At 40.5% G+C, this 20,507-nt stretch overlaps 1 protein-coding gene across 1 annotated transcript in view; it reads right to left on the bottom strand.

Annotated features, from left to right (window-relative positions):
- The window catches only part of SH3GL2 (SH3 domain containing GRB2 like 2, endophilin A1), a 212,152-nt gene that overhangs the window by 36,571 nt on the left and 155,074 nt on the right, over positions 1–20,507 (bottom strand). Inside the window, exons 2-3 of the mRNA XM_060609695.3 lie at positions 18,461–18,529; positions 9,002–9,074 (exon numbers count right to left, since the gene is read on the bottom strand). Of these exons, the coding sequence (XP_060465678.3) occupies positions 9,002–9,074; positions 18,461–18,529 (142 nt within the window). The remainder of the gene's footprint in view (positions 1–9,001; positions 9,075–18,460; positions 18,530–20,507) is intronic.

The raw sequence follows: 20,507 nt of genomic DNA, 5'->3' as shown, positions 1-20,507 counted from the left end.
GAGAATGTTCCATGTGCAGTCGAAAAGAAAGTATATTCTGTTGCTTTGGGATGCAGAGTTCTAAATATATCTGTCAAGTCCATCTGATCCAATGTATCATTCAGGGCCCTTGTTTCTTTATTGACCATGTGTCTAGATGATCTATCCATTGTTGTAAGTGGGGTATTAAAGTCCCCTGAAATTACCACATTCTTGTCAATAGGGTTGCTTATGTTTGTGAGTAATTGTTTTATATATTTGGGGGCTCCTGTATTCGGTGCATAGACATTTATAATTGTTAGTTCTTCTTGATGGATAGACCCTGTAATTATTATATAATGCCCTTCTTCATCTCTTGTTACCGCCTTTAAAGTCTGGTTTGTCTGATATAAGTATGGCTACTCCAGCTCTCTTTTGACTTCCAGTAGCATGATAAATAGTTCTCCATCCCCTCACCTTCAATCTGAAAGTGTCCTCAGGTCTAAAATGAGTGTCTTGTAGACAGCAAATAGATGGGTCTTGTTTTTTTTTTTATCCATTCTGATACCCTATGTCTTTTGGTTGGCGCATTTAGTCCATTTACATTCAGTGTTATTATAGAAAGATAGGGGTTTAGAGTCATTGTGATGTCTGTAGGTTTCATGCTTGTAGGGATGTCTCTGGTACTTTGTCTCACAGGATCCCCCTTAGGATCTCTTGTAGGGCTGGTTTAGTGGTGATGAATTCCTTCAGTTTTTGTTTGTTTGGGAAGACCCTTATCTCTCCTTCTATTCTAAATGACAGATTTACTGGGTAGAGGATTCTTGGCTGCATATTTTTTCTGTTCATCACATTGAAGATTTCCTGCCATTCCTTTCTGGCCTGTCAAGTTTCAGTAGAGAGATCCATCACTAGTCTTATCGGTCTCCCTTTATATGTTAGAGCACGTTTATCTCTAGCTGCTTTCAGAATTTTCTCTTTATCCTTGTATTTTGCCAGTTTCACTATGATATGTGGTGCAGAAGATCGATTCAAGTTACGTCTGAAGGGAGTTCTCTGTGCCTCTTGGATTTCAATGCCTTTTTCCTTCCCCAGATCAGGGAAGTTCTCAGCTATTATTTCTTCAAGTACACCTTCAGCACCTTTCTCTCTCTCTTCCTCCTCTGGAATACCAATTATATGTAGATTATTTCTCTTTAGTGCATCACTTAGTTCTCTAATCTTCCCCTCATACTCCTGGATTTTTTTTATCTCTCTTTTTCTCAGCTTCTTTTTCCATAATTTTATCTTCTAGTTCACCTATTCTCTCCTCTGCCTCTTCAATCCGAGCTGTGGCCGTCTCCATTTTATTTTGCAGCTCATTAATAGCATTTTTTAGCTCCTCCTGGCTGTTCCTTAGTCCCTTGATCTCTGTAGCAATAGATTCTCTGTTGTCCTTTATACTGTTTTCAAGCCCAGCAATTAATTTTATGACTATTATTCTAAATTCACTTTCTGTTATATTGTTTAAATCGTTTTTGATCAGTTCGTTAGCTGTCGTTATTTCCTGGACATTTTTTGAGGGGAATCCTTCCGTTTCGTCATTTTGGATAGTCCCTGGAGTGGTGTGGAACTGCAGGGCACTTCCCCTGTGCTGTCCTGAATAACTTGCATTGGTGGGTGGGGCCGGAGTCAGACCTGATGTCTGCCCCCAGCCCACCGCTAGGGCCACAGTCAGATTGGTGTGAATCTTCTCTTCCCCTCTCCTAGGGGTGGGATTCACTGTGGGGTGGCGTGGCCCATCTGGGCTACTTGCACATTGCCAGGCTTGTGGTGCTGGGGATCTGGCATGTTAGCTGGGGTGGATTGGCAAGGTGCACAGGGGCGGGAGGGGCAGGCTCAGCTCACTTTTCCTTAGGTGACTGGCTTTGGGAGGGGCCCTGCAGCACCGGGAGGGAGTCAGACCCGCAGAAGCACAGCGTTGGGTGTTTGAGTGGTGCAAGCAAGTTCCCTGACAGGAACTGGTTCCCTTTGGGATTTTGGCTGGGGGATGGGCGAGGGAGATGGCGCTGGCGAGCACCTTTGTTCCCTGCCAAGCTGTGCACTGTCGTCCGGGGCTCAACAACTCTCCCTCCCATTCTCCTCCAGCCCTCCCATTCTCCAAGCAGATCTGTTAACTTATAACCTTCTAGATGTTAAGTCCCACTTGCTGTCCCAACACACTCCGTCCGGCCCCTCCATTTTTGCAAGCCAGACTCAGGGGCTCTGCTTTGCTGACGGGCTGCCCCTCCACCCCGGCTCCATCCTGCCAGTCCATGTAGCGTGCACCGCCTCTCCGCCCTTCCTACCCTCTTCCGTGGACCTCTTGTCTACGCTTGGCTCTGGAGAATCCGTTCTGCTAGTCTTCTGGCAATTTTCTGGGTTATTTAGGCAGGTGTGGGTGGAATCTAAGTGATCAGCAGGACACGGTGAGCCCAGTGTCTTCCTATGCCGCCATCTTCCCAGCTAAATGAGGTAGGGCAAATGACTCAGGACAGTCCCAGAAACAGCAGGTAAAGATGTCTAAATGAGCAGGGATCATATCAAAGGAGGCTGAGGCCCAGTTGATGATGGGTGGTCCACTAGTGAGTAGATGACTGTGCCAAGGGCATCTTGGTGGTAAAATAATAGGTTAGCGCATGGCAACAGCACACTTCCCATTTCCTCAGAAAAATAAGTCACTCTCCACAAAACACCAGGGTTCCCGCCTCAGCTCTGCGTCTGCCTGAGGCGCCCTCTCTCAGATTGGGCCCGCGGCTGAAGAACCGCGGCGAGGCGCCAGTAACTCGGCAGGCCTTCAACACCGCGGACGCTCAACAGGCAGGGCGCGCAGGCTCACCTCAAAACGTTCAGGGCTATTAAACTGAGACTCCATTAGCTTAATTTTCTATATATATGCATATTTTAAATGCCTAATATCAGTTATGATTAAGTATATTTTAAATAAGGTCTGGCTTTAGCAACCCTTAGAGACACAGAAAATGAAGATCATTCATCTACCAGTGCCACCTAACTTAAAAATTATTTAAGGTGCCTCAAATATATTAGGAACCTATTAATTTTCAATATTTTTCCCAAAGATGCAGCGAAACTAGGAAAACCCTCTAGCCTTTTCAGTACAAACAGTGTATGAATTATACCACCTATCACCCAGCTTGTTTTCCACCCTTGAAAGATCCTACTCCTTTCAAGTTTGGCAATATTTTCCTGACAATTACTTTTGTAATCTGTCCTTTATGCATTTCCATTACTTTTCAGTGTCAGGACCTAGAAAAGGAAATGCTCTGGTTACCAGGCTCAGTACATATTATCCCTCATTCTTTAAGATAAAAATAGATACATTTATTTGTGCGTCTAATCAGAAGACATATTGAGGGCAAACAATGAACCAGGCACAATGCTAAGAGCCCTGCAAAACAAGATGAATACAACTCAGGATCTGCCCTCCAAGAAGCACAGCAATTTCAGTATGTTGTGGAGCCACAAATTTGAATACATAGATGTCAAACAATATATGTATTGATTTTCAGTCCACTGTCACCAAATATCTTATAATCAGTGTGTTTTCATCTTTGGAAGGAGCCTGTGGGAAAGAAGTATAACAGTCTTGGTGTAGTATCTTTCCAGGAATTAATGAGATATTTAAAATTAATATAGCTAACTTTTACTTCCACAGGCAAGACACCAAATGACCCCGATTTAACACCCCAATGTGAGGCATGCTGGAGAAAGCTAAACCATGTAGGCCTTCAAGGGAAGAGCATTTCTGTAGAGAACCAAACCTTGACTGTGCACAGCGTTCTTCATGTTCAAACTGCTTTTTATCTATGCATCTTGGAAGTTTGCATAGGATTATGCAACTTCTCAGGGTCAGAACAACTTCTTAGTGCAAACTGAAAAAGCCTCTGTCACCATCACTAAGCTAAGGCTGGGAAGGAAACACAGCCAAATCTGGCCGTGTCTCTCATTCTATTTCAGGGGAAGATCTCCAGTATAGTGCCATGTAACACATTTGCAGAAGGTTAAAAAAAATTAAAGATATCCTGGTCTAAAATCCAGAGTCCATTTCTCTTATTGAAAACATAACCACCAATGTACATAAGCCAAGGAGCTAAGTATCAAACATACATCAAAATAGAATGAATAGCTTGAAGGGTAAATTATCTAGAGCTGTCCATTATGGGAACCACTGGCCACATGAGGCTATTGATCATTTGAAATGTAACTAGTCCAAACTGAGATGTGTTGTACATATGAAATATACACCGAATTTCAAAACTTAGCACAAGAACAAAAAAATATAAAATTTGTCAATAGTTTAAATATTTGTTAAATTTTGGGTATGTTGGGTTATTTAACGTGGCTACTAGACAATTCAGAATTGCACATGTGGCTTGCATCTTATTTCTTTTTGACAATGCTGATTTAGTACTTTTTTCTCCACAAGGCATTAGACTACTCATATAGGAAAACTGATCTGTATTCTCCAATGATTTTGCTCTTAGATGCCATAAGAATATAAGGGCTCACAAATGCTGCAGTACTTTTCATGTTCGAATTATTTCTTACCTAAGCAGCCTCGCAAATTTGTATTGGTTTACGCTGTTCCTTTCAGAATATTTCACAATCCGTGGTAAAACACTGCAGGAAGACCTGCAGACCTATGACCCCTTTCACCCTTTCTAACTGCATCAGTTAGCTGGGATTTCCAGAAGGAATTATCTGTGAAGCCCTCTAGACTGCTCTCCTCAGGGTGTATGTATCTTATAGGCTGTGAAGTATCAGAGGGCAGGGGCCCAATCTTGGTCCTGTTTCTACCCCTAATGCATCTAAAGTTGGCCTTTGCATAAAAATAAATGAATCTGCTAAGTGTTAGTAACACAGGTAGAGCCGATGGTTGAGGGAAAAGGAAGAGCTTTTCCTTCTCTTTATATTACAGCACTTTTATCACATTAGCCAATGATTGTCAACTGTGTTTCATCATTTATTTGTTCAAATACCCTAGTGCCACTGCTGTCTGGAACTGAGCTGGGGGCTGGGGATGTGGAGATAAGACAGGCACAGTCCTGCCCTTACAGAGGAAGACAAACAAAAGTACACACATCACACACGTCTACAGTAAGTATGGCATGTGCCACCAGGGAAAAGCAGCTGGAATCGTGACAGGGAAGTTGACAAGGGAACCTAACTAGTCCAGGGGTCAAGGAAGGCTTTTAAATGACCTTTATCCTCGATCTGAGGGTACTATTTACCTGCAAGGTGGAGGAGAAAGGGCAAACTGACCATGCAGGGAGGGACCTTTAAGTCAAGTTAGAAATTTTAAACTTAGTCCTAAAAGCAATGAAAACCCATTGAAGGGTTTTATGCAAAATAATTATGTGATCGCAAGTACCTTTTAAAAATCTCACTCCAGAAATGGGTAAGAGTGGATATGGGCAAACACAATGTAGAGCAAATTTATAGATTCATGAAAATTAATCAAACTCTCTTTGGTCATCATTTCAATACGAACTGGGTTTTACAAATATTAAAGATGTGTATGCTCCACAACCCACAAGATCTGAAAGCTAGAACATATCTCAGAATATTAATCTAATGGAAGATATTCTCAAAGTACCTTTAAAGCATGAATTTCCACTGAATCTACCAGCCTGTCCATGTAAATCTGTTGGTTGTCATCAGTCTCTGCCCTGACCCAAGCTCGATCTTGCTTATTCAGGACCAGCCTCTAGTGATACATATTGGTTGACCCAGCTCCTAGGATCATTGAGAGGCTGAGTGGTCAAAGTATTTACCAAACCATATGAGTTGAGAATATTCTCTCTGCTCTTCTGTACCTAATGACTGGGTGCCTGCGTGTTTGCTAGAGTACTACATACCTTTGTCAAGGACACTTGAATAGCGAACTAACGTACTTTTCAAAAGTGCTTCAGCCAAGTGTCTGCTCTTAGGGTGAGAGATTCAGGGAGGAAGTAAATCATATCTATCATAGAACAATTAAATACAGATTGTCTAAATTCTATAGAATAACTATATGAAATTGTGTTTTGTTCTCAACTCCTCTGGGTGACACTTCGGTGGCCTGCCCATATATAACTGCCTTTTTTTTTTTTTTTTAAGTTTATTTTTGAGAGAGAGAGCGAGCAAGCACACAAGTTAGTGGGGTTAGGGGCGGGGGGGCGGTGAGACATAGAATCCCAAGCAGGTTCCACACTGTCAGCACAGAGCCTGAAGAGACTCTTAAACTCCTGAACCATGAGCTCATGACCTGAGCAGAAATCAAGAGTTGAATGCTTATCTGACTGAGCCACCCAGGCATCCCAATAACTCCTTTTCTAAAGCCAAACTGGGATTTTCCGGTGATGGCCTTCATTGTTCTTCTTGGTGCCAAATGTGTATTCAAATTTCAAATGGCCATAAAACATGTTGACAGTTAATCAGCACATTCAACATTTTACTAAAAATGTCATTTTTAAAAATCCTTATCTTTCCCATTACTTCTTCCTGTAATCTTTTTTATTAAAATGAGTCTCAATCCCATAATTTGTCTCCTTTCTGAATTTCTATTGTACTCACTCTGACCTGGGTTCCAATTCCGCCTCCATCCTCTTCTAAGTGTGCGACTTTGGGAAAGTTTCTTAAATTCTTGGGCCCTTGTTTTATTCCTGCAGAAAATAAGGCTAGCCTACTGTATTAGTTTTCTAGGGCTAGCATAACAACTTGCCACACACTGTGTGAGTTAACACACTGAATTGACTCTCTCACGGTTCAAGAGGCCAGAAGCCTGAAATCAAGGTGTCTGCAGGACACCTCCCAGGCTCTCTGGGAGAATCCTTTCCTTGCCTCTTCCACCTTCTGGTCGCTCCTGGAATTCCTTGGTTTGTGGCCACACCACTCCAATCTCGGCCTCCACTTCACATTGGCTTTCTTTCCCATGTCTCTGTGTTTTCTCTTCTTATAAAGACACGAGTCATTTTATGTAGGGCCCACTCTGACTCCAGAATGAGTTCATCTCAAGATCACTAAGTAACATATGAAAAGACCCTATTTTCAAATAGGCTTATATTCTGAGATTCTGGGTGGCCTTGAATTTTGAGGGGGCATAGCATTCAACACACTATACCCACCTACAACAGAGTTCCATTATACTCAGGAACACTGATGGGCTTACACTACAGATTTATGTTACAATGGATTTTTGGTCTCTTTTCCGTAACTATGAATTGTTCACCAGTGCTTTATTTTTACAATCAGAAAAAAATGGTCACTTGTAGAGTTGACAGTGTAAATTATTAGCACTGTCTTACAAATGCATTAATGCGCAATAAACAGTATATTCTCCCTCCCTTACCCTATCATTATCTTAGCCCCACACTGAGTTACCAGCACAAGTCATGTGTAAATCCCAGGAGATCAGAGAGTACTTCAAAAGTTCTGTGCCAAGATGAAGACACAAACTTCTTGCCCTTATGCACTGATCCCTTATGGTGAGGCAGGTGGAGCAGCCAGCTCTCTTCAGATCCTGACCTGTCACGGTTGTGATAGGAATAGTATGGCATAAATGAACATCTGAGAGATCCTTGCATCTCTGCAGAATATAATGGTCATAAAGAAGGCTCTGGTAAAACTTAGAAACTTCATTTTTTGCTATTCTTTGCCTTATTTGCTAACCATTTGGTTCGCAATCAGTTAAATTCCTTCACCCTACAGGATACTGTATTTCCTTCTGTATTTCCCTTCCGTGTATATTCCCATCTCTGATGTATTTTAAGAAGAAAAAAAAAAATCAAGAATGTGTTCATCTTTTGAAACAGCAGCTGTGCTGTCACAGGTAAATAAAGGTTGAATGAGAGCTCAGGAGGCAGTAGAGATGGTCAGCACTTACTATTGCACTTGCCCACTCTTACCCCACACCTCCTTTTTTCATCTCTTGCCCACCAATGCTCTGTATCCAAACACACTAGGGCTGACACAGTATCTAGACCATCTTCCCTAGGACCACCAAATACACCAGCCTCCCAGCCTGAAGCTCCCAAAGAAACTAGTCCCAAAAGAAAGCAGCAGTTTTCTAAATATTCATACTTTTCACATAAATACACTCAGCCTTGCTTCAAGCTTCTATCAGTTCTAAGTTAGGAACTGATGTCAGGAAGAGTAGTGAGGAGGTCGATGACAGTGGCTGTTTTGCTTTGTTATACCTTGTGCCTATAGACACTGCCCTGTTCTGCCTGGTTCTCTTTTCAAGGGGTCGATCCATTATCTCTATTAAAACTTCCTTCTCTGAGAGTGTAACAAGTTAGCAGAAACAAATGCTGACCTGCAATGTACTGGGAGAAGAACTGGAATTAGGAACAACCCTCCAAAAACTTTAGTGATGCTGTATGAAAGAAACCCTCTGTATTTCACAAAAAATTTTTACTCTTTCACACCTTATAGGAATAGCTGTATCATATCTTAAAATTATCCCGTTTTTTTCTTACCATCCCTTGCAAATTAAAGTCTGGTTACTAACAGCTTGTGGCTACCCTGACATGATGTGGCTTCCAAGCTGTCCATGCTATACCATCTGCTAAATATCCTAGAGTCAGATAAAATATGACAGACTCCTTCAGTTACCTCAGTGTGAGCCTTAAAAAGTCCTCCCTCGGGGCGCCTGGGTGGCTCAGTCGGTTAAGTGGCCGACTTCGGCTCGGGTCATGATCTCGCGGTCCGTGAGTTCAAGCCCCGCGTCAGGCTTTGTGCTGACAGCTCAAAGCCTGGAGCCTGTTTCAGATTCTGTGTCTCCCTCTCTCTGACCCTCCCCCGTTCATGCTCTGTCTCTCTCTGTCTCAAAAATAAATAAATGTTAAAAAAAAAATTAAAAAAAAAAAAAAAAAAAAAAGTCCTCCCTCCTCAAAGTGCCATATACCAAGCCCTCCAGAAAGGTGGGCTGAGAAAGTAGAAGCACACCAAACTTAAATGTCTATTAAAGAGAAACTACAAGTTACCTGGAGGGATACCCTGAATATATAAAGTGGTACCTTACCTGGATTGGGTTGAAGGTATTCAATTGTTTTAGTCATTATTTCCATCACAGCCCTGCTGGTGACATCCACTTTCTGAAATAAGAAAATAAATATTCTAAGTCACAAGAATTATTCACTTTAGCACCTTAGCTCTTGCTTGAGTAGATCTACAACCACTGGTGCAGCAACAGAACCAGTCCTGCAGTGGACAGTGAGGGGCTGGAGATGCTCCAGTAGGAAGAATGGCTTTGCATTCAGCTCAGCTCCATCAAGATGTGGAAACCCTGTTTATTCAAAGAGGAATCTGGAATTTCCTAAAATTTGTTTCAAAATATACTTCACTATCTTCTGGCAAAATAAGGTGGAGATGGCTTCCTCTTCCCCTAAGTGGCCTGAGGTCATCTCTGGAAATGGTCTACTCTTAACTTGACCCAGAAACCCCCCAAAAATCATGCAAATCAAATCTTTATATTCACTTTATAGAGCTCATAGTCAGATTAACCCCTACATGAGCTCACTCTGCTGCAGTGAGATAATTCTTACTAAAAAGAGCAAACTATTCCTAAACCAGAAAGGACGTTGCATGCGCACAGGTGTGTGTACACACACACACACACACACACACACACACACACACCCCTCAGGGAAAAAAACTAAAGAAACAAACACATATGGCCCAATAATCAATTCAGTATAAAATAAATGTAAATAAAAGTTAAAAAGGTAAAAAAAAAAAAAAAAAAAGAAAGAAAGAAAGAAAAAGAAAAGGTGGAGATCATGAATCATATTTTGTTCCAGAGGCATTTATGGGATGTCTACAGTAGGCCAGGCATGGTGACAGGTTTGGGGGCTGAAAGAAAGAAAAATGCAGTATCAACTCTGTTTATTCAAGTACGAGATAGAACATTTTTATTTAACTTCTGAGGATATCCTAAGTATATAAAACTTTTGAGCAAACACTTCTAATCAATCCTTGAATTTTTGGTTCATTCCAAATAAAAATCCCAATCCTACAGTCTGTATCTGCAAAATTTTGAATGGTCAGCATTTGCATTCAGCAGGTCAGCATGTCCTCTGTTGGGCCCTCCTCCCTACATGAAGAGTCTGTGTGGATCCACTCCACATTTCCCCATAAAATGCTTTCCTTATCAACATGGGTGGTCTACTCACTCACTCTACAGGGTACATTACTGACAAAAACAAATGCATCCTCCTATTCAAGGTACGTGTGTGGGATAAATGATATAGATAGGCGTGAAAGAAATTTTTGATGGTAGAATTGCAGATATCAATTAAGCCCACGGGGATTTTACTGTTATGTTTTAACTGGAGTTCAAGAGCTCCTCTCTCAATTCCAAGAAATTTTTGAGTAACATACTATACACCTACATATAAAATCAGCCTTTTATGGATGGGTTAAGTATCTTTCATAATCAGAAACCAAACCATAAACCATCAGAAGATTTTATCTTTCAGTTTGGTTTTTCAATACTTAATAATTTCCTATTCTATGGCAGTCATATTGTTGTGTGTGTAAGGAGTTTCCTATTATTGTAATTAACAGAGGAGAACACTTTTCTTGTGGGGTTATCATGGGATAAAATTACCTCAAGAAGCACTCCTATTTCAGAGATGCCTGTCTCATAGGACATGTACCATGTCCTTCCAGTTGACTTGAGTTAGGAATATGCCTTAAGTGTGACCATGTACCAAGTAGTGTTTAGTACTACAGCGGGCAGGGGTTCCCTGGAGTTGTGCAGTACAGGATTTGCATGGCCATATGTGGAAGTACTGGCAGTATTAGCAGAATACCAATCAACCACTGTGTACTCAATGTCATGGAAGTGAATTAAGGGTTGTGTGCACAACAAACATGCTAAAAGTCCAGGTTACATTCATGACAGGAGGAAAACGCAGATCTCCTAAAGACTACATGATAGGGATAAGGGAATTGGATGTCAAACGTGTATCCAAAGATCCTATGTGGCTATGATGGGAGGAAACAATTCTAAAGTTCAAGGTGTCTAAGAGAGTGAACCAGAGGAACTGACCATTTGATATTCTGAAGTCATCTGCTACTAGGATGCTAACCACCTCTAACTTTCCCCCATATCTGCCCTCAATCATAATTATGCCCAGCATCATCATAAAGCATTTTCTACTTGTCAGAAATCATTCTAAGAATTTTAAATACCTTTACAATTTAATTCTAAGAAACCCTGTGAAATAGATACAGAGAGGTTAACAAATTTACCCAACTATGGCTCTAGAGATAGTGTTCTTAAGTACCACACTGTAACTTTTTGCAAGAATAAGCTCCCCATAGAAGGACAAGGAACAGAAACATCTCCCAAATGAAGGAAGAGCACAAGTCAGAGCTGCAAGCCTCTTTATAACATCCCGCAGATGGGGCTGGGGATCTAGTAGTGGCCAACAACACAGGAGCAGGAGGGAAACACCTGCCATCCCGTCTTCTGGGGGGTTTTTTGGTGGTGGTGTTTTTTTTAAGTCGTCAAAGTCTGTGGAAACTTCATTCACAAGAACTATTCTACCCTGGGCATCTGCAAAAGGGAGGCTCTCCAAAACTGAGCTGTTTGGCTACAAGCCCTGAGTTACACAGGCTTCTCTACAGAGGCTGGATACCAGAAGTGCATATTTGGAGTGGTCCACAGAGTGGTCAGCAAGGAAGGTGTGAAAAATGGTTCTGATTTGGGGTATGGAACCCCCTTTCCCTTCTGGGCTCTTTAAATACACTGCTCAACTACTCAGGCTCTATTAATAGAGCCACTAGCTTGGCAAATGCCAGTGGTCTCAGGGGAGACACAGAACAGCGATGCCAATATTCGAGTATTAAGTTTGGTTCCCAGTGTGGAAATCAATCTTCAAAGGGAAGTAGGAATAAAAACTATCCAGTGTTCCCTGTGGTTTGACAGGGAACTTCCACGAAGGAGTCCATGCCACCCTGAGATCGTTATAGACTTTTTCTGCCCCATAAGGCAGATTCCTTCAACACTTTTAGTTACCTAAGCTATATATCACCATAAAACAAGCTCTAGCCAAACCCATTTGATCAGATCATAAAACAAAATTCACTTGAAATCCACTTCTGAAAACAACTTCATCCAATATATTTACTTATATACAGCGTTCACAAGAAATACCTCAAACAGAGAACAGCTTATCAGCAAATTCATTCACTAGCTCTTGCTCTTGATTTTACTCTGACAGATGTCACTTGATAAAGAACAAGAGACTACAAGAGCATCTAATCCAAAGCCTTGATGTTTTAAATGTGCAAGTCTGAACTCGGAGAACGGAAATAAACTATCTGAGGTCACAGACCCATTATAGCTATGACGGGAAGAAAAGTAGTTCAAAGGTCATGGATCAGAGATTTTCTAAGAAAGACTGACGGAGGAACTAAACAGACTAATGGCCATCTGCAGGTAGGAGGCTGACCAAATTCTAGCTTCTTTCCATTTGTGTCATTGCTAAGAATGTCTCAGAGTCTTTCTGATAAACTATGCTGTGTTTTGGTGGTCATAGAAAGGCTGAGGGGTCAGTACTCTGTGAGAACCTTGAGTATGACTTATTAGGTACTTGCTAGGAAGCTATATGTATACTTAAACTGGATTTGTCCAAGCACATATTCTCTTATTAATAGGCCCGATATAATTAATATGTACTAAGACTTCCACTTAAGTAATTTATCATACCTTTCAAGGGCTCATTCTCATTTGAGGACAACAGTTTAGCTCTGAACTTATACAGTTAAAGATTTCCTCAACCCCCAAATTTTTCAATTACCTGAAAAAAAGTTTTGATGCATCCTAAATTACAACTTCCATTCCTGTGAGCTCCTGAGCATTTCTTTAACTAACTTTGTCTGGATGGTGGTAGGGAGTCATTAGGGAAGGCTGTTTAGAGGTGAAACTAAATATGTATAAAAATAGGCATGTTTTCAGGACATAAAAACTCAATGTAAGTTTTTTTTCTGAAGGTAAAAGCATAGAGATATATTCTTCTGGTCATTTTTCCTCAATTTTCTCAATACCAGGATTTTAGCAATGCTCATACTTTAGAATCAGAAGGTTCTCCCTCCACGATCTAGTCTTGTGATTTACAACTTTGGGTAGCGAGAAAAATAGCTCTCTTAACCTGCTGTACTCACTGTAACATTTTTCTTCATCAAGAAAAGCAAGAGTTGGCAAACTATGGCCAGTGGGCCAAATCTGGGTCACTAGCTGTTTTTATATTTTTAAATGATTGGGAAAATTCAAAAGGAGACTACTATTTCATTGCACATAATAATGACATGAAATTCAAATTTCAGTGTCTTTAAATAAATTTGATTGGAACACAGCTATGCTCATTCCTTTTAGGCACCATCAATAATGCTTTTGCTCTTCAATAGTGGAGATGAGAAGTTTCAACAGAGGCTACAGAAGCTCTCTGACCCACAAAGCCTAATATGCTTACAGAAGAAGTCTGCCAATCCCTTGCTAAGGTTCTATTTTCACCAATGTGTGCCACAGTGAATCTATGGATGCTGAACATTTCATCAGCTTCCCCAGCCTCTACAGATAAGACACAACAGAATCAAAAGGTACCACATTGACTAGAATATGATTTTGTTCTGAGGCATCTGAATATTACCTTTTCCACTAGAGAAAAAGTAGACATTGCATCCTGAACTTAGCTGGCAACACACACGGACTATACAGCATTCTTTGTGGGGCAAAAAAAGAATTAATGATATGACTTTATACTGTCAGATACTCCATCATCCCAGATGCTGTCACAGGGAGGCAGGAGCAGAGTTTAAGAAAAAAAATTAAAAGATCTTAAAACGGAGCAGGACAGTGTGTAGGTTTGGTGATCAATAATAAACAGATGAATTAAGCATCCACTCGGACATGGCGTAACTCACAGTTACATGCCATATGAACACTAAAGCTTTTGAAAATCTTAATTTTTCTATCACTGAAGTTAAGAAAATGAACCTTTTAAGAATGCACACGTACCCACTTAATGAGAACCCTGAATGAGACACCTAATTAAGCAAGTCACAGAGACATAATGGAATCAGTACCCTGGGAAAGTTTGTCTGGCAGTAAGATACAGGCTGGCCCAATAAGGATGTTTTAATAGTTCCCTACTGGCTCAGAAGAATTAATGTACCTGTTCCCAAATTGCTCTGCTTTCTAGCAGTTATCTGGTATTTGGAAAGCCTGATTAATAGTGTGTTGAAAAACAAAAATAAACAAGGCATTAGGCTGAGATTTCCCCAACGTATTTTTTTGCTAATCTTCACAGGCATTACCTTTAATGAGTATCAGCATGGAAGTATATTGTAAACACACAGCTGAGAAGAACCTTGACTTCCCTGAATTTCAGGATCACCAGAAAGCTGTTTTTAGACCTCATCTTGTCTGGGGCTCTTACCCATCTTACAAGTATACCAGTGAGTGAGGGTCTTAGTACAGTCATCCACACCTTCTGTTTTACCACCACGTCCATGAAAAATACATTCACAGTCATGACAGACTCCAAAGGGTGTGCTCACATATGTTTTACTCTGAGTGTGCTGGCCCAGACTCTACTCCTTCCTTCTTCATTTGAGATAAATCGCCAGAGTTCAATCCAGTGGTATTATTTAAATGTGCCGTTATTAGTTCCAAATTACTTGCCACAATACTCAAGAGATGATGACTAGTGTGCTTCACACCACTTCACAAGGTGATTTTAGCCTCTGCTTAAACATGGACAAGGATGGGGAATTCAGTTATAGCCATGGCTTCCTTTTTTTAAGCAGCTCTGAGAACCAGAAGTTCTTTCATACATTGAGCCTGACTCTATCTCTTCACAGTTCCTACTCATTAATTCTATTTCTACCACTTGGAGTTGGATAGAAAGCTGTAACAACCCCCCTCCACCCAATGACTAATTAAGTGTATGAAGATGATGACCATGGACATTCATTTCTGACTTTTCCCCACATCCCACTCTGCCAACAACCCACTCTTTCACACTTTCACATGGAACGGCTTTCTTCCCATTCTTCTCCAACCTCCTGCTTGTCTTAAAATTGGAGGCAGCCCTTAAGAGTTCCATTCTCACTGAAGTGGTATACAACCACATTTCCAACCATATGACCTCTTCTGGTTTCAAGAAAAGAGATTTCCCAAGATACTTTTCATGCTGCGAAAAGGGACACTACACTCCTCCTATATGCAGGGCAAGAGAAAATTGTAGCATTTAGCTCAGGCACCCTCTGCTCTAGGAAGCTTCCACCAATCTAACCAACCTGAGCTAGGTCTTCCATGGGAATCTCCACAGGGTGCCAAGCACCATGTCCTGTAAGCCACATTTCTTCCATCAAAACTGGAAGTCCCTTGATGGCAAGAACTGTGCCTTAATCATCTTTGTATTCCTGATGCCCAGCACAACACTTTGTACAAGGAAGACGCATTTACGGATATACCATATGAATTAATGAATATAACCACACACACGCACACACACCTACGAAACCACAGTATCACTGCAGCAACAGAGGAGATTTAAGAAGGAATTACAGATCCTCAAATTCTAGAACTTCCTCTTGACAAAAAATCTGCAGCTTCTCAATAAACATATCTACAAGATGCCTATACCACAGTAAGAACTTTAGTCTGTATTTAACATATCTTGTAAGCAACAGATACCATTTAAAACTAAAACATAAACAATTCTAGGCAAGGTATTTAAGGGGAGGAAAGAAGTGGCTATAGGCAGGGGTCCTGCAGAGATAACAGAGTTGCAGGGTTCCACCCAATCAGCTCTGGGAGCCGTGAGTGCTAAGAGACCCAAGTGTGATTTTATTGCATCTTGGCAGGAGAGTGGCTGGGGTGGCTGATTAGAGAAACAACATCTAGGAATACCCACTTCTCTTTCCAACTAGTGCTGCTTGATGCAAACCTCTAATTTATTTCATTTTGTTGCCTAATTGCATCTCTGAGAATGCATCTGAACAAAGGTCTCTTTACCCAAAATGCCTGATGATCAGAAAACTGACTGTGGACAGGTGATTCTTCTGTAGGCTTGGGAATGCCGAGCTAAAATATTTTTGTGAGTCATTAATAAATTAACAGGAGAGAAAAGATTTGAGATTCCAAATCCAAGGCATGTGCTTTCCAGTTATCACAGAAATCTTTACCTTTAATGCAAATTGAGCATAGGTAGAGTGTAAAATGTGCACAGTGCCATAGGTAAGACAAACAAATATGTGTGGTAAAATGAAATAAACTAACTTCCACACTGCTCTGAAATGTAAATCTCTCAATTTACTTAGAGATAAACCCAAATATAAAACCAAAGGTGTGTTCCTCAAATAATCAGCAAAAGTTTTTCCCCCCCACCAGGAATATCTTTTTTGAGACAAAAGCTTCAGAAACTAATTATTTTCTAGGAAATAGGAGAAATAAACCTTACCTTTGAGCCCAGAGATGCCTTTGAGTCTTTGCCTGAAGGAAAATACTTACAAGATCTTCTTTCATTTCAATTAGTTTGCAAGATGGGCATGGATTCAAAGGCTTAATTAGTTGCTCAGTGATAAATTCTACTCTATTCTCTAAATTTCCTGTTCTTTTTAGTTCCATTTAAAAAATGGAAAGTTTGTCTTAGCTTAGTCAATGAGCTACCTAACTTATTATCTTTAGTCCTGGCAGACGCTGAAAGCTCAACTCAAATTCTGACTCCTTGGTTCTGAATTCCTCAATGCCTGACTAATCTGTCATTAACAACATGGCACCAGGGAGGATGTTATAAATTCTCTCCTGAGGGGAGAGGGACGAATCAAAGGATAAGGAAGGGGGGGATTAAGAAATAATGGCTGGAGACAGAAGCTGGTGCAAATTAACAGACCCACAGGGCAGCTTCTTATGAGGTGTGAGGAACCCCAATATTACAGGGAATAGAGGAATCCAGTCATTCTAGGTAAATGTATCAGTATCTGTTCTCAGATGCTGTAGAAAACAAAGGGGTAGAATACCATTTCTAGAACTATGAACACCAGAGAGTATTAGCTTTGGTTCATCGGGCAGTACTGAGAACTGTCCAGAGATGAGAAATAAGGATCAATGCAGATTTTAATTGCCCCAGTGGGGGCAAATAGCTATCAGGTATTAGGTGTAAGAGGCTGGACTCCCAGACTTCTGGTTGGGCCTCACGACTCTTGTATTAAATCTCCTCTCTAGTGGGTACCTGTGCTATCAGTGAGATCTGTCTCAAGAACTCGGCCAGAATGATCAGTTACATTAACACTACACAATCTCATCTCATAAGACCCCTCTCCCTTGGCAACTCATTTTTTTTTTCCAGAAACTCAAATGGGTCCTGTTCTCTCTTACTTGCTGTTTCTTTTATAGAAACATTAATTTCTAATAATTCGTGCTCATTCTGTTCACTGCTGTATCCTACATGCTTGCCTGATAGAAGCACAAAATAAGAATTTGCTGAATTCATCAATGAACTCAAAAGAAAGAACTGAAAAAGACAAAGTACAAAGCACCTAAGCAACTTTCTTCGTTTGGCTCTTCACACAAAGACCACAAATGGCAAAACTGAGGCAGCCTACTGGAACTGATGTGACCTAAGTAAAAATGCAGTTTTCCAGGTACTATAGGCTTTTGACATCCTCTCTGTTCAAGTACAGGGTTTGTATTGCCAGATCCTTTACCCATCAGTTGAACACCAGAAACAATTCTTTGCAACACGCAACACACACTCTTCACCATAAGCCTAGATTATCACTTGCTATGAACCGTCTCAAAGAGAAAATACAGCGATGTTACAAGAGAAACGAAATGGGCTATTCTGTTTGCCACTTCCACCCTCACCTGATGAGAATCAGCTTTTAGGCAGAACACTAAATGATTTACTTTATTTTTCATCCTTAACACAAGTCCCCCAACTAGGGATTAGTATTCTCATTTTACATTTACACAAAAATAAGAGACTCAGAGCAATAAACTGACTTGTGGGTCAAGCAGTTCAAGGGCACCATGGCCAAGCCCACAGGTCCCTTCATGCGTACTGTCCACCACACCTGCTGCCACCACATGGCCCTGCCCAGAGGTCCACCAAGGCCAGGCAGTGACTCAAACTCTCCCCAACACTCAGGACACCATTTTCCACCTTCCCCTATTTTCTTCACACCCCACCCCCCATTCAAGCACAACTTCATGTTGTCCTATTTGGAAAATTAATGATAAAATCCACCAGGAAAGTACATTTTGACATTTCACCTTTGCTGAAGCTTTGTTCTCAGTACAAAGGGAAGAGAGGATACTTTGTGTCTTCTGTTTTAAAATATACACTAAAAGGAGAGTATATTTTACAATAACAAGATGCATTTTCAGGTACCAGAGGAGAGCCCTTCCCCTCTCAGTATGCTAGACAATTTTATGTTAAAGGGAGCTCTAAGGGTCAAGACTTACCCGCTCCATCTCTTTGAAGTCATCGTCCAGCTTGGTTCCTTCAGCTCCTCCAACCTTCTCACTCACTTTCTAAAGAAAACAAGCAAAAAGGAGAATTATTATAAATAAAGTTTCTTTTCAAAATGTGTGTTAACAGTTTCAAGCACTTCCACAAACATCATCTAATATTATTTTTCCTACAGCCATTCTCTGACATGGGGGACAGTCCTATTTTCATAGGAGGAAACTGTGGCTCAGAAGGTTTAAACAATTTGCCAAAGACCAGGCACCCAGTAGGTATTGAAACAAGAATTTGAACTTATTTCTTCTGCTTTCAACTCCAGTGTTCTTTATTATATACATCATTATATAACTACCTAATCACTAACATTTGCCTTTTGAAAGTTCTGAGGGACAACAGCATCATACAATCATCATTTCCCTCTGATAATGGATCTAAAATGCTACCTAGGTAGAAAATTGCTACTTCTTCCATCTATTTCTCCATGGGTTATTGAACAGATAATCACAAGCATCTATCAAACTGGTAAGAAAAAAAAATCAGCCCAGCTGATCTTCAGATGAAAGGGCTTGAATACTAATCTTATAAAGCTTCCTGTAGCTGTCTATATCCTTATAAACATGAGATAAACCTTATAGAAAGAAGTTAAGGGTATTTCTTTGCTACCCAATCAATTCCCATTATTATACATTTTATATTCATTAATTTATGCATTCAAATGGGCATTTTCCATATGTAGAATTCATGTTTATTAAAAAGTTAAATATCCTATTTTGTTCTGAAATAAAGATTTAAATTAAATCTAATAAAAATTTATGAATGGATCACAAGAAAAATACCTTAGTTTCATCAAAGGCAGGAATATTAAATGCTAATGACTCGAGACTTCTGTTGCTCTTAACATATTCTAATTATAAAGGTAGTTAGATGCTTTTTACAAAGATGTCACTGTATTAAAGTTATCACACACAGATACTGAAGTATGAATTTTTATTTTCTTTAATAACCGCTGGATTGAAGGTCTCTGCAGAGAAGGCCACCACCAAGGCCAGACCTACAACAATCTCAGGACAACCTGGGTCATCTTGTAAGTTTGGTTTATCTCCTTCTAAAGGAGTCCTTGGATATATAGCTCTGTCTCCTGGCAATGGAAGCCCCGATATCCCCTTGCTGGGGGCTTTAGTGTATTCCTTTCTTTCTTTCTTTCTCTCTCTCTCTCTCTCTCTCTCTCTCTCTGTCTCTCTCTCTTTCCTTCACTCCTGCTTTCTGCTATCAGGAAAACCTCTAGAAGAGACTACTATTGGAGAAACTGAAAGTACGAATTCTATCACCACTCAGGACCTGCATACCAGATGCCACCCATTTCACCCCAGCATAAGTAACAGAAGGAATGTGTTGTGATGAATGGCCATGGCATGGACAGACTCCTCTACTCTTTTGTTATGAAAGAGTTGTTATGAAAATTAAATAGTGTATCAAGTATAAGAACCTATGTCTGAACCTACAAGACAGATGGTAAATTCTAGTTCCCTTCTCTCACCAATGAAGTATATACCTGCTTATAGTATCCTGGTTTCCCCAGTTGTTGTTTTTTTTTTTTAACTGTAGTGTGAAATCTTGAGAAGAATCCAGCAATTTTCATTAACATAATACAACCGTAGGTAAATAAAGGTCGATTATTAAAAGTGTAAGGTTAATAAAAACAATATTAATATCTTTCATTTGTATAGCTGACACCTACTTTCACTTGCAATTTGTCATCTAATACGTGCATCACAAGAACTATGTAGATCACATATTATTCCCATGTCACAGATGAGAAAACTGAGGGTTGCATAAGTTAAATTTCCTATCCATGGTACAGATTGTTAGCTAGGAAGAAGTGGAACAAGGACCTGAATGCATTTTTTCCAAGCTAAACCGTAGACTCCTTTGCATCCCCAGCCTGGTTTGGGGGAGCTGTCCATGGTGCTGGCCTTCCCTGCCTGAAGTTCCATTAGATTCACTGCCTTAACCCTGGGTCCTTGACATCAACCCTCACTTAAC

This window comes from Panthera onca, chromosome D4 (assembly GCF_046562875.1).
Source record: "Panthera onca isolate mPanOnc1 chromosome D4, mPanOnc1 haplotype 2, whole genome shotgun sequence".
NCBI classification, from domain to species: domain Eukaryota; kingdom Metazoa; phylum Chordata; class Mammalia; order Carnivora; family Felidae; genus Panthera; species Panthera onca.
This window is presented reverse-complemented; position numbering and strand designations above follow the sequence as displayed.